Source organism: Carettochelys insculpta, chromosome 4 (genome assembly GCF_033958435.1).
Source record: "Carettochelys insculpta isolate YL-2023 chromosome 4, ASM3395843v1, whole genome shotgun sequence".
Classification (NCBI taxonomy): domain Eukaryota; kingdom Metazoa; phylum Chordata; order Testudines; family Carettochelyidae; genus Carettochelys; species Carettochelys insculpta.
In genome coordinates, this window is record NC_134140.1 from 3,070,015 (window position 1) to 3,083,025 (window position 13,011).

The window sequence follows — 13,011 nt, forward strand, 5'->3', positions numbered from 1 at the left end:
GCTGGAGGTGTAACTCCAGCTCAGCTGCACGTACCCTCATGAGCTCTGATGGCTGAGTCGCACCTCACTCCAGGAGCTGGGGCTTCGCAACCCCACCCTGAAACACCCGGAATCGGGGTGCAGGCCTGCGAGCCGGCAGCGCGGCGGCAGTGAGGAGCGGCAGCAGCTGAGCTGATCTGGGCTCTCGCTCTCTGCTGCTTTCATCCTGCATCATAGTTAGTGCAGCCAGGCAAAGGACGGGCCCTGGGAATCCATCGGGCCATGGGCAGGGGGCTGGGGGAGGGGCGGGAGCTGGTCGAAGCTGGGGGGAGAGTCGAATCTTGGAGCAGGTCGCTGTCAACCCAGTGAGGGCCGGGCAGCTGACCCAGGTCTAACTGCTGCTGGTCCGTTACGCACATGGGGCCTGATCCTGCCGTTCTTACCTGCAACGAACCTCCCATGGAGGGCAAGTGGAATTCCTCCCGAGGGAGGAGGGCAGGATCAGGCCCTCGTCGCAGCCCCAGCCCACGGGGAGGTGCAGCCTGTGCTGAAGCCGGTCCTGCTGAGCGGGACTCCCTGGCGGGGCGTGTGGCCGGGGCCCAGGGTCGCATGCAGGCAGGGCCTGAGCCAGGCGGTTCTCCCCCGGCAGTGTCCCAGCTGGTGACCCAGGAGTACAGCGAGGCTGTGCAGGAGCTGGAGCTGGAGCAGGACCTGAGGCAGCATGCGGAGGCCTTTGCCCACAAGGTACGGGATGGTGCGGGGGTGCAGTGAGCTGCCCCCTCCCCACCCAGGGGCTGTGAGGACAAGGGAGGGGGAGGGAAAGAACATATGGGGGTAGGAGAACATGAGAACTCCCTGGGGCCCTGCACCCAGCTCTGCCGGCGCCCCCCAGTCCTGGCCCAGAGCCCCTGCTATCCCTGTCCTGAGCTCCACCCCTGCTCCTCCGTACCTCGCTCCCGACCCGCAGCCCCTTCCACCTGCTATCCCTGTCCTGAGCTCCACCCCTGCTCCTCCGTACCTCGCTCCCGACCCGCAGCCCCTTCTACCTGCTATCCCTGTCCTGAGCTCCACCCCTGCTCCTCCGTACCTCGCTCCCGACCCACAGCCCCTTCTACCTGCTATCCCTGTCCTGAGCTCCACCCCTGCTCCTCCGTACCTCGCCCCCGACCCGCAGCCCCTTCCACCTGCTATCCCTGTCCTGAGCTCCACCCCTGCTCCTCCGTACCTCGCTCCCGACCCGCAGCCCCTTCTACCTGCTATCCCTGTCCTGAGCTCCACCCCTGCTCCTCCGTACCTCGCCCCCGACCCGCAGCCCCTTCCACCTGCTATCCCTGTCCTGAGCTCCACCCCTGCTCCTCCGTACCTCGCTCCCGACCCGCAGCCCCTTCTACCTGCTATCCCTGTCCTGAGCTCCACCCCTGCTCCTCCGTACCTCGCTCCCGACCCGCAGCCCCTTCTACCTGCTATCCCTGTCCTGAGCTCCACCCCTGCTCCTCCGTACCTCGCCCCCGACCCGCAGCCCCTTCCACCTGCTATCCCTGTCCTGAGCTCCACCCCTGCTCCTCCGTACCTCGCCCCCGACCCGCAGCCCCTTCCACCTGCTATCCCTGTCCTGAGCTCCACCCCTGCTCCTCCGTACCTCGCCCCCGACCCACAGCCCCTTCCACCTGCTATCCCTGTCCTGAGCTCCACCCCTGCTCCTCCGTACCTCGCCCCCGACCCGCAGCCCCTTCCACCTGCTATCCCTGTCCTGAGCTCCACCCCTGCTCCTCCGTACCTCGCCCCCGACCCGCAGCCCCTTCTACCTGCTATCCCTGTCCTGAGCTCCACCCCTGCTCCTCCGTACCTCGCTCCCGACCCGCAGCCCCTTCTACCTGCTATCCCTGTCCTGAGCTCCACCCCTGCTCCTCCGTACCTCGCTCCCGACCCGCAGCCCCTTCTACCTGCTATCCCTGTCCTGAGCTCCACCCCTGCTCCTCCGTACCTCGCCCCCGACCCGCAGCCCCTTCCACCTGCTATCCCTGTCCTGAGCTCCACCCCTGCTCCTCCGTACCTCGCCCCCGACCCACAGCCCCTTCCACCTGCTATCCCTGTCCTGAGCTCCACCCCTGCTCCTCCGTACCTCGCTCCCGACCCGCAGCCCCTTCCACCTGCTATCCCTGTCCTGAGCTCCACCCCTGCTCCTCCGTACCTCGCCCCCGACCCACAGCCCCTTCCACCTGCTATCCCTGTCCTGAGCTCCACCCCTGCTCCTCCGTACCTCGCCCCCGACCCGCAGCCCCTTCTACCTGCTATCCCTGTCCTGAGCTCCACCCCTGCTCCTCCGTACCTCGCTCCCGACCCGCAGCCCCTTCTACCTGCTATCCCTGTCCTGAGCTCCACCCCTGCTCCTCCGTACCTCGCTCCCGACCCACAGCCCCTTCTACCTGCTATCCCTGTCCTGAGCTCCACCCCTGCTCCTCCGTACCTCGCCCCCGACCCGCAGCCCCTTCCACCTGCTATCCCTGTCCTGAGCTCCACCCCTGCTCCTCCGTACCTCGCTCCCGACCCGCAGCCCCTTCTACCTGCTATCCCTGTCCTGAGCTCCACCCCTGCTCCTCCGTACCTCGCCCCCGACCCGCAGCCCCTTCTACCTGCTATCCCTGTCCTGAGCTCCACCCCTGCTCCTCCGTACCTCGCTCCCGACCCGCAGCCCCTTCCACCTGCTATCCCTGTCCTGAGCTCCACCCCTGCTCCTCCGTACCTCGCCCCCGACCCACAGCCCCTTCTACCTGCTATCCCTGTCCTGAGCTCCACCCCTGCTCCTCCGTACCTCGCTCCCGACCCGCAGCCCCTTCTACCTGCTATCCCTGTCCTGAGCTCCACCCCTGCTCCTCCGTACCTCGCCCCCGACCCGCAGCCCCTTCCACCTGGTCCTGAGCTCTGCTGCTCCGGCCCTTCCCCAGCTGCGCCGGTGCCCCTCACCCCCGACCCACAGCCCCTTCCACCTGGTCCTGAGCTCGGCTGGTCCAGCCCTTCCCCAGCTGCGCCGGTGCCCCTCACCCCCAATGCGCAGTCCCCAGCTCCAAACACCCACACCCACGTACCAAAACGCACCCTTTTGGACATGCACACAAACATGCAACACGGCCACTTACCAGAACACACCCTGCTGTCTGGGCGCAGATGCTGGTGAAGCAGAAGGAAGCCAACAGGCAGAGCATGATTCTGCTGCAGAGCGTGGGCCCCAACGCCCAGCTGCTGCAGGCCCTGGACGAGGTGGCGAGCCTGACGCGGCAGCTGGAGGAGGCCGAGCAGGAGCACCTGCACCAGGTTAGGGACCAGCCTGGTGGCCTGGGCTAGCCTTTGCCTGATGGGAATGACCCGGCAGCTATGGGCCCTGGCAGTGGGCAGGGGAGGCTCGCCAGCCCAGCCCACCCCAACAGACACCCTGAGTCTGCCCACCAGCTGGTCTGGGCCCCGGGTTCTCTGCACTCGCTGACGCAGTCTGAGCCACAGGCGTGTGGGCAGGTGCAGGGCTCGGGCAAAACCTGAGTCAGAGAGCAGCTGAGTGCGCAGGGAGGCCTGGCTGCTCCCACCCACATGCCCACCTCTAGGCCTGGCATGCAGCCGGCTCCCCAGCTGCCCCTGCCTCCTCTCTGCCTTGTCCTGCAGGGCCAGGCAGTTCAGCCTCCTGCCTCCGCCTGGGCTCATGAGCCGGCCCCACCAAGCCGGACTCTGGAGCTCAGACTGGCTGCTGGGAAAAGTGCCAAGTGAGTGACCCTGGAGTGGTCCCCTGAGCCCTGCTGGGGGGGCGATCCCAGACTAAGGCCCCACCCCTGCCCCATTTGGCTGGACAGCTGGACCGCGTCACATCGCATGGCCCAGGCCGGTGTCCCATGTGGCAGCTCCCTGAACAGCCAGGCCAGGGCACATCTGGGGCGGCCTCAGTGCCTGGATGGGCCGAGGCTCCTCCCAGTGCGCCTGTCGCCTGCCCCCATCTTCTCTTCTGCCGTCAGGTGAAGGCTCTGGAGCAGCAGCTGGAGCAGAGGCAGCAGGAGGAGCTGGGTGCTGTGCGAGGTGCCCTGGCTGCCGCCGAGGCAGAGAAGCTGCAGCTAGGGAAGCAGCTGCAGCAAGCGGAGGAGAGGAACGTGGCATTGGAGGGGAAAGGTACCTGCTCTCCTCACTGGGCGGCGGGCGTGCAAACATCCTTGCTGATGTCCCCGGAGCCCAGGGTCTGTGGCCGTCCCCTCCCCGCCGCCCAGCGCCCTGGCCAGCTGCTCACCCACCTTCCATTCCAGTGAGGTTGCTTGAGGAGCAGCTGGAGAGGGCTGAAGCTCCGCCTTCGGAACCTGAGCAGCCAGACGTGGCTCCGCCCCCACCTCCGCCGCCCCCGCCTCCTCTGCCACTGCCCGCGTCGGCCGCCCCACAGGAGTAAGTGCCCCCCTCGCCCGGGCTGCCCCATGCAGATTCCGCTGGCCTGAAGGGAGTGGTGCGTCTGGTGCCAGTCAAAGGCCAGGCACTGGCACGGCAGGGGGTCCCCGGCAGACACCTAGCCCCTGCACTGCCTATGCCTCTGCCAACGGTTGCTGCGGACCAGCTGTCCTGTGCCTTCCTGGGCTCCGGACCCGTTTGCAACCCTCACTGGGCTCTCACGAGTCGGCCAATGGCTTCAGTGCAAAATCCACCTGGCTTAATAATACATCCTCTGTGCGATACGCAGCATACACGGTAATGTGCCGGGTACCCATAGCAGCAGCTCCTGAGCCTGGATCCCACCCCAGGCCCTGCCACCTCCATATCCAGGTTTAGTCCTGCCCCACCGATAACCAGCCAGGCCAAACCTGTGTGGGCGGCATTGCAACCGGGAGCACAGGGTCCTTGCACCACTCGCTCCGATTCCACCCAGCCAGGCTGCTTCATCAGGAGGGAGGGCACTGGCCGCGGGCCGGGTGGGGTGCGCAGATATGGGCCAAGGGGAACGTTGCAGGGGCTGAGGGACTTTGAGGTGTGGCGGTCTGGGAGAGGGTGGAGAGGGTGGAGGGCTTTCTCAGGGGCATCAGAGGATGCAGAGGTGAGGCCCGGGGCAGTTGTGGGGCTGTGGCAGGGGACACCAAGGCTATGGGTCTGGTGGGAAGTGTGGGATGTGCGGGGGTCTGGACAGAGAGGGGAGCCTGGGGGTGGGCGGACGGGGCGGTGGCAGGGGACACCACAGGACTGGGGCCGTGTGGTGAACACAGGACTATCCATGGCAACTATTCATACCTCTCTCTCCTTTCCAGTCCCCTCTTGGTGATCAAGCAACGGAAGGGGATGCGGCAGCAGAAACCCAGTAAGCCAGCCCCGAGGGCCCCCTGCACTGGCTCGAGGGCCGGCTCTGTGGCTGAGTTCCCTGCACTCCTAAGTGCTCCCTTCCCTCAAGGCCCTGATCTCCTGCCATGAGCAAACGCGCTGAGAGGACGGTGATGGGACCCAGGGCTCATCACCCCATCCGCCTCTCGAGAGGGTTGTTGGACTCCGGGATGGACCCAGCCTGCTGCGGGTGGGACGCAGCATGTGACTGGCTGGCAGCATTTCAGTGGTGTGCGGGTGCTGACGTGATGTGTGGGCAGGGCTGGCTGGTCACAGCCGCTGAATGGGCCTGGGGGAAAGGCACGCCAGCACTTACAGCTTGATTCCTTGTGTCCTCTGTGACCTTGACCAAGTCCCTGAGGCCCAGCCCTGCCGAGGTATTTTGACACCTCACTCTCCTGGATTGTAACCATTGCAGATTTGGGCTAAGGCCCTTTGTGCCTCAGTTTCCCCACCTGTTGGATGGTTATGTGGATAAAAACATGGCGACCGTCAGGTGCTCAATACGGGGTGGCCGGGGGCAGATAAATACTGGAGCTCAATACAGATCCAAGAGGGGACGAAGGCAGCATGGAAAGGAGCTGTCTCGTGGCCCTGCACGCAGGCTGCTGGAATGCTCAGCTCTACGGGAGAGCAGCGGGGCTGGGCCAGAAAGCACAGGCCAGGGGATGTACCCTAGGCTGGGTGCCCTAGGACAAGCCCCTCCTCTGTCAGCTTCCCCAGTAAAAGAGGGCTGAGGATCCCTGCGTCATTCCCAGGGCGGTGGGGAGGGTGGCGCATGGGAAGACTCTGGGGATTTTCAGCTGACACACGGTGGAAGGACAAAATGTTCCCCTGGACCTACCGGCGTGGGTCAGCTCCGGGGCCCATCTCACTCGGGGCCTGTCTCTGACCGGCCAACACCAAAGGTTTCAAAGGATGGTGCAAACCCCTCACAGCACAGATGTGGGCTAATGGGCCAGCTTTCCACTGCCCTCCCCTGCACACTGGGTCCCATCCTGGTCTCCAACACAGGTCGGGGTAAGGCCTGAAATCCAAGGCTGATTTCCCCGTCCAGAGAGTTATCCAACCCCCGCTTTGACTCTTACGCAGCTGTTGCCCTGCGTGGCGTTGGGGGTGGTGCGTTCCAACCACACGGTGTGGGAACACACACGTCCTTTGCTCGGTTCCGGAGGTGCCACCTCCCAGCTTCATCCAAAGTCCCAGGGGTTCCTGTGCTGCCTTGTGGCCAGTCCACGCCTCTCCGCAGGATCGCAGGCCTCCTGGCCAGGCTCCGACCACCCCCTTTGCTGCCACCTCGGGCACAGAGGGCAATGTTAACACGGGCACAGTGTTATGCGCCATGTCCTCGATCCTTCCCCCTCGGTGCTTTCTCCCCTGCTGCCCTGTGTTCCTGGGGTACTGCCCATAAACGTCCATGGAGCTAGCTCATCCTCCATCTTCAGAACCCGCCTTTGCTGTGGTGCCAGTATCCACACCGGGGGCTTGGGCCACGTCTGGGCTGCCAGGTGCCAGAAGTGCAAATAACATTACACGTCATCCTTTCCGCGCGTGCAGGCGAACCTGCAACCGACAACTTCAAAGCTCGGGCGGTGGAGGAAATGATGGCCAGAATCAAGAGCGGGGTTGTGCTGAGACCTGCGCAGAAGGACAGGGCTGTGTTGTCCCAGGTAAATGGCGGCCCTGGCTTTGGTCTCCCGCAGACAAACCCGGCACCCAGCTGGGAGTGCAGCCCCCTGATGTCGATGGCACCAGTCACAGCGAGTGTCGCAGGGTGTTTGGTGGGGATGGCTCGGGCAGGGGTCCCACTCCACCTTGGGGCTTGAGGGGCAGTTGGCTGGCGGTGAGAGGCAACCAGGAGGATGGGATATAGGGGCCTTTTATCCATCGGGCACCGGCTCCAGCCAGTCTTGGCTCAGGGGATGGGCTGTGGTGTTCTACTGCTCTAGCACCCCAGTCCAACTCCCACGTGGGGTCCTGGCTCAGTACCTGCTGATAACTGCCCCTGTGACATGAGTGGTGGATTCCCCGAGGAAGGGTGTCTGTGTCACTGAATGCCTGTTTAGGATGATCCATAGCTGGCCAGCTGCTCTGGCAGCCTCCAGAGAGAGGTGCAGGACCCTGGGCCATTGGAATACGAGCCCCAGGGTGGTGGGGGGTGGAGAGTGAGGCACTGAGGAGGGACAACAGGGTCCTCTCTCAAGAGATCTCCCCTCCCAGGACCGCTCAGCAGCAGCCAGCAAGCGCAAGAGCACCGTGATGGAGCTGCAAGGGATCCTGGTAAGCAGCTTTTACCCTGAGACAGGCACTGCTGCAGGGGACAGCCCTTAGCATTTGCACTCAGGCTTGGCCCTGCTCAGGACGGGTGTAGAAAGCTGAACAAGGAAGGGAGCCCCATCCCGCAGGAATGCCCCCCACCAGCAAGTAGCAGCACCACAGCCTCACGTAGCAAGATGTGCATCACACTTGGGGACCTCCTCCTTCGCACCCTTCCCAGCCCCCTTTTCCTCCGGCTCCTGAGTACAGTACAGAGCTTTAACTTTATTCACATGTCTGGAACTTCCTAGCTCCTGCTGTTCACCCCAAGGCCCTCAGGCCGTGCGTTCCTGCACTGAGGCTTCCTTTAAGCTGTGCTCTAAGCGTGTGACCAGCTTTAGAATTTTGCACAAAGCTGGGAGTCTTTTTTGTTGTATGTGACTTTTTCTTTTTTCCCTTGGGATTTCCTGCTGTGAGGTTTAATCCCCTCCCCCCCCCCCGCCCCGTTCTTTTTAGTTTTTAATTAAAAAAAGTAAAAAGCTGCTCTCCACTTGGAAAGCTGAACATTTCCCCTGCAGGACGTACGTATAAATATTGGAATACACCTGCTGGGAACAGCCGCTGCTGTTTAGTGCATGACCCTCGCCACGTTCCCATATTGGGAGGGGGAAAAGGAAGCAAGATTGACAGTTCTGCCATCCCTTCATTTTCCTGGATTTGGAAAATCCACCAAATATGGCTGGCAGCAGTGTCTGTGGTGCCCTGGACCTGGGCACCTCTCTGACAGTCTGTGTGCCTGTCTCCCATGTTGAGTGGTGCATGGGGATGTGTCAGTGTCTGTGCTACAGCCTTGCTCCCGCTCATGCAAGCACCTTACCACACCAGCATCATAACTCCTGCATGAGAGGTGTCTGGCTTATGTGTGTGTAGTTGGGGGAGCAGTGTCTGTGTTGACGCTACATTCCTTACATCGGTTGTTCGCCATCTTGTCAATTTCATGGCACCAAAACTGACAAGAAGGCCAGCTCCCCAGGTCTCTGCTCCAGGCCAGGCTGTCCCCCAGGCTACCCACTGCCTGGTGGGAGCCCTTCTGACCCTGGTGTCTGGGCTCCCTCCTGAGAATACAGCAGCTGACTGGACTGCAGGAACAGGTCTCCCACCAGAGGAGAGAAGCTCAGGGCAGCTACCCCACTGCCCTAGCTGTAGGGGGGGCAGCAGGAACCCTGGGAGGCTGCGGGACTACAGGGGAGGAGCTGTGTGGAGCTGAGTCCTGGATCTCAGCCCTCACCTCCCCGCACTGCCCCTCTTCATTCAGGGGAAGCGCTCCGGCTGAGGACGTGCACCACCGACAGATGGAGGGGAGTGCGGCCATCAGTCACGGCAGCGCTCAGACTGTACACCTACCTAACATGGCTTGTCTTGAGACTGTCGTGTGACCTGAGAGGCCTGCGCACGCTGCCACTCGGGGGCAGGGGGGGAACTGTGTTTCTCGGTGTCTGAGTTGTCCACTAGCGTGCACTGGTTTCTCTTCTCAGGGCACGATGAAAAGGCCGGGCAGAAAACCCAGCTGGCGCAAACACAGCCAAAAGAACAGAGACAGCCAGCTGGAGTCCATCCTGCAGAGACGGCGCAGGGTGGTGGACGCCTCCACTCTAGCCCAGCCCTCGCCACTGCATTCTGAGCTCAGAAAAGAGGCGCAGGCTCAAGGTGCAGTGACTGATTCCTCCTCGGGTCTCTCTTTAGGAAAGCCGCTTTCAGAAGACATAGTAGACTGAGCACAGGACTGAGGGGCAGGACTCCTGGACTCTCTTTGCAGCTCTGCAACTGATGTACTGTGCATTCCCGGGCATGTCATTTTGCCTTCCTTTGCCCATCTGTAAAATGGGATGGTCCTGACCCACCTTTATACAGGGCTTGGAGATTACTGATGCAAAATATTCTCATCAGTTCTTTCTTTCTTTCTTTCTTTCTTTATCTGGAGCAAAAGAATTTAAAAACAGATTAGAGCGAGAAATTTGTGAGTTGGAATTCATATTCAAATTCGACACATTAGCATGTGGTATGAACAGAGACATCAATTACCTCAAGCATTACAAGGACTGCTTCCCTTCCTTGGATGCTTGTAACTATCTCAGGCACGACAATTAATATCCCCCATCCCTCCTCCTCCTCCTCCTCCTCCAGTCTTATGTATTTGATTTTTCAGTTTTTATTGCAATTTTTTTTGGTCTTCTGTACTTATAAATGTCAGTCTGCATTAGAAATGAGATTGATCTGGTGAAGCGGGTCTGTCCCATGAAAGCTCGTCACCGAATAAATCATTGTGTTAGTCTTTAAAGTGCTACATTTCTGCTGTTTTGTTTTGTTGGACAGACTAACACGGCCACCTCTGTTACAGTTCTTTATTTGTTAGGCTTGCTTAACATTGTAGGTTTCAGACAAGGGATGAGTCAACTCCTGTTTCTCTGACCTCTGTCGTTACAGATGATTCAGCCCAACAAATCAGGCCAAGAGGTTTGAGTGGCCTCTGATTTTAGCCACTGTCGGAAGGCAGGTTTGACAGCTGAGTGACTAGCTATGGGCTTGGAATAGCGGCATTCTTTGAATCACAGTGTCACACAGCATCTATGTGGCTGGTCTTTGATTTTTGATGTTTTGATAGTTGATATTTGCCAACCTTGATGATAATTTTTGGACCTCTGGGCTTTATGTATTGAGTCTGTTTTGGTAAAGTTATGATCTGAAGAAGTGGGTCTGTCCCATGGAAGCTCATCAAGTGCTACATGACTGCTTTTTTGTTTTGATAGCATCTATGTGGGTTTCTTGTGTTCTAAGGCGATGGTGAAATTTGCAAGCCTGTGTCCAGCCCGTGCTGTGAGAAGAAAGCAGCTGCAGTCCAGCTCAGAGGGAGACCTTTGCAACTTCAGAAAAGCAGGCGAATAGCTGTCCTAAACGGAGCAGAGGAGAAGCCTCCCTAGTGAGGAACTACCTGAAAACCAGCCACCCTGTAAGACACCTTCAGGATTGTCCACCCATCAGAGCATTAGGAAGGGTTGCATCTGGGACCTTCAGTACCAAAGCACAGATAGCTACTATCTGAGCTACAGAAGTAACTCCACTAGCAGGCACCGGTAGTAGGTCGTTACCCAGGATGCCTGATATGCTGCACATATGTGTTAGAACGGTCATTGCCTGTGAATTTCAATCTGCTTCCTTTCAGTACTATTCCCAGAGGCTAGCACGTGCCAGTTATCCCAAACTGTGTTGCCATGCTGGGCGGTGGAGAGGGAAGCCTCAAGGGAGCTGCAAAGGACTGGGAAATACAAAGAGAGAGAGACCAGCTGGGGCTGTCTGCAGCACCCTTGGTCCAGAAAGAAGAGCCCTGCCCCCAAATGCCCCTCGTCTAATCACCAGCTCTCCCGGAGCTTTGCCACTGACTTCAGTGGGAGCAGAGCAGAGGCTGGGATGCAATCCAGGAAGGGGCTCAGCCCTTACAGTCCCACGATGGTGCTGGGTGATGCTGGGTTTGTCACTGGAGGTGACATTGATGACACCACACAAAGGGTGGAAGCAGGGGTCATGAGAGGACAAGGTGACTATGGCCAAAGTTCGTGAGTCGGGATTGATGATGTGGTCACTTCTCACTAGCTGTTCTTTGGCTTTGTGAGGACAATGTCCGGTGTGGAAAGTCCTGACCCTGTGTGCTCTGAGAGCAAAGTCAAAGCTCTTCCGTGCTCCAGTGGGCTGGGATCAGCCTCCAGGACTTTCCTTTGAGTCTGTATCAGCCTTGAATGCTGACCAGCACCTGAAGGGTGATATGCTGCCGCACGAGCAGGAAGCTGACTGCTGACAGTGTGCACAGTGATTGCAGGGGAGGCGAATCCTGGCCCTAACAAAGTCAATGGAATTTGTTCAGCTGACCGTGAAGCCAGAGTTCTGTCCAGGGGCTTTAGCTGGGAGTTATGTTTGTGGGCATTGCTGTGAAGGAGCTGCATCTCCCAAAGGGAGGGTGGCTGTGTGGAGTGCCAGGACTGACGGCATTGGTGTCTCTGGGCTGCAATTTCCCACCCATAAAATGGGAACAATGGGCTTCCCTTTACCTGTTTAATTGCAAGATCTTTGAGGAAGGGAAAGTGTTGATACAGTACTTCAGTCTCCAGGCATTATCGCAGTGCAAATAATAGCCTATTGTGCTTTTGTTCTAATGTACCACACGTGTCTCTTTCAGGTTGTACCCGGTCTAGTGCCCAGCGGGTGCTCCTTGCATTACCTGCCCCAACCGTGTATCTTTCAGTCATGTGAACACTCAGCTCATCATCCCCGCTTGAGGATGCGGTTTTCCAAGCTGGCTTGTCGGTCCGAAGTGCAGCCAGATGAACAACCTGCTTGCTTGTGCTTCCTGTGTTGGTCCCCTTGCCTTGATGGTTGCTGGGAGCAAGGTGAAGTCCAGAATCTTAGCACTGACCAGCTTCATCTTGAGCTCACAGAATGGCTTTGCAACTGGCCAGTGGAACAGGTTTTGCTGAGCTTAGTTTGTAAAGATCAGCGTCCCTGTGGCTCAGATCTCCTTGTCCCATCAGATGTACCCTTTTGGTGCTGCCGCGCATGCGTCTGGCTTACACAGATTTGGCTGGCAAGGCCCAGACTCAAAGCAATGCCCTTGTTTTCAATGGCCAAACCCAAGTTCATACTCTGCTAAGGACTGCTTGGCTGTCAACAAACACTGCGTCCTGGGAGAGTGTCCTTTAAAGCCCATTTTTATCTGACCGAGCTACTGTGAAAATAACGGAACCGGGAGAAAGCACTCAGCCCCACCAAAGCATCTGGTCTGTCTTCTCCTCTGGCAAGACGGTGATTTGTTTTTCTTCCTATGCAGAAGATTAATGTGGGAAGCAAATTGTTTTCATGCACTCATGTAATGGGGTTCAGGGGTCCCCAAGCTCTGCACCCCATCCACAATCAGGAGAGACTCTCACTCAGCAGAACAGTGTGTTTATTTGCCAACAGGGACACAGTGCCGTACAGAGGTGTCAATACAGCAGGCAGAGACAGCCAGTCCAATCCATGATGGGGAGAGGAGGCCCAGAGGGGCGCCCGAAGCTGGAGCCTTGCCCCCTCCTTTGTCTCTCTCTCCCTCAGCCCAGACGAACTGCTTCCCAACTCCCAGTTCCAATTCAAACCCCTCAGGCTCCACCTCCCCCTTTGTGTGCAGTACAGAGGTGTCGCCTGGTCTCCTAGACAAAAAAGCAGTCAAGTAGCACTTTAAAGACTAACAAAATAATCTATTAAGTGAGATTTCGTGGGACAGACCCACTTCTTCACACCATAGCCAGACCAGAACAGACTCAATATTTAAGGAACAGAGAACCAAAAATAGTATTCAAGGTGGACAAATCAGAAAAAAAACACGATCAAGGTGAGCAAATCAGAGAGTAGAGAGGCAGA

General features: G+C 59.0%; 1 protein-coding gene across 1 annotated transcript in view; it reads left to right on the plus strand.

Moving 5' to 3' along the window:
- Positions 1-10,544, plus strand: part of LOC142012232 (shootin-1-like) — a 29,154-nt gene extending 18,610 nt beyond the window's left edge. The window contains exons 8-16 of the mRNA XM_074992084.1: positions 629-723; positions 3,145-3,291; positions 3,978-4,128; positions 4,260-4,392; positions 5,241-5,290; positions 6,868-6,980; positions 7,531-7,590; positions 9,102-9,273; positions 10,402-10,544. Coding sequence (XP_074848185.1) covers positions 629-723; positions 3,145-3,291; positions 3,978-4,128; positions 4,260-4,392; positions 5,241-5,290; positions 6,868-6,980; positions 7,531-7,590; positions 9,102-9,273; positions 10,402-10,544 — 1,064 coding nt within the window. The remainder of the gene's footprint in view (positions 1-628; positions 724-3,144; positions 3,292-3,977; positions 4,129-4,259; positions 4,393-5,240; positions 5,291-6,867; positions 6,981-7,530; positions 7,591-9,101; positions 9,274-10,401) is intronic.
- Positions 10,545-13,011: the final 2,467 nt, after the last annotated feature.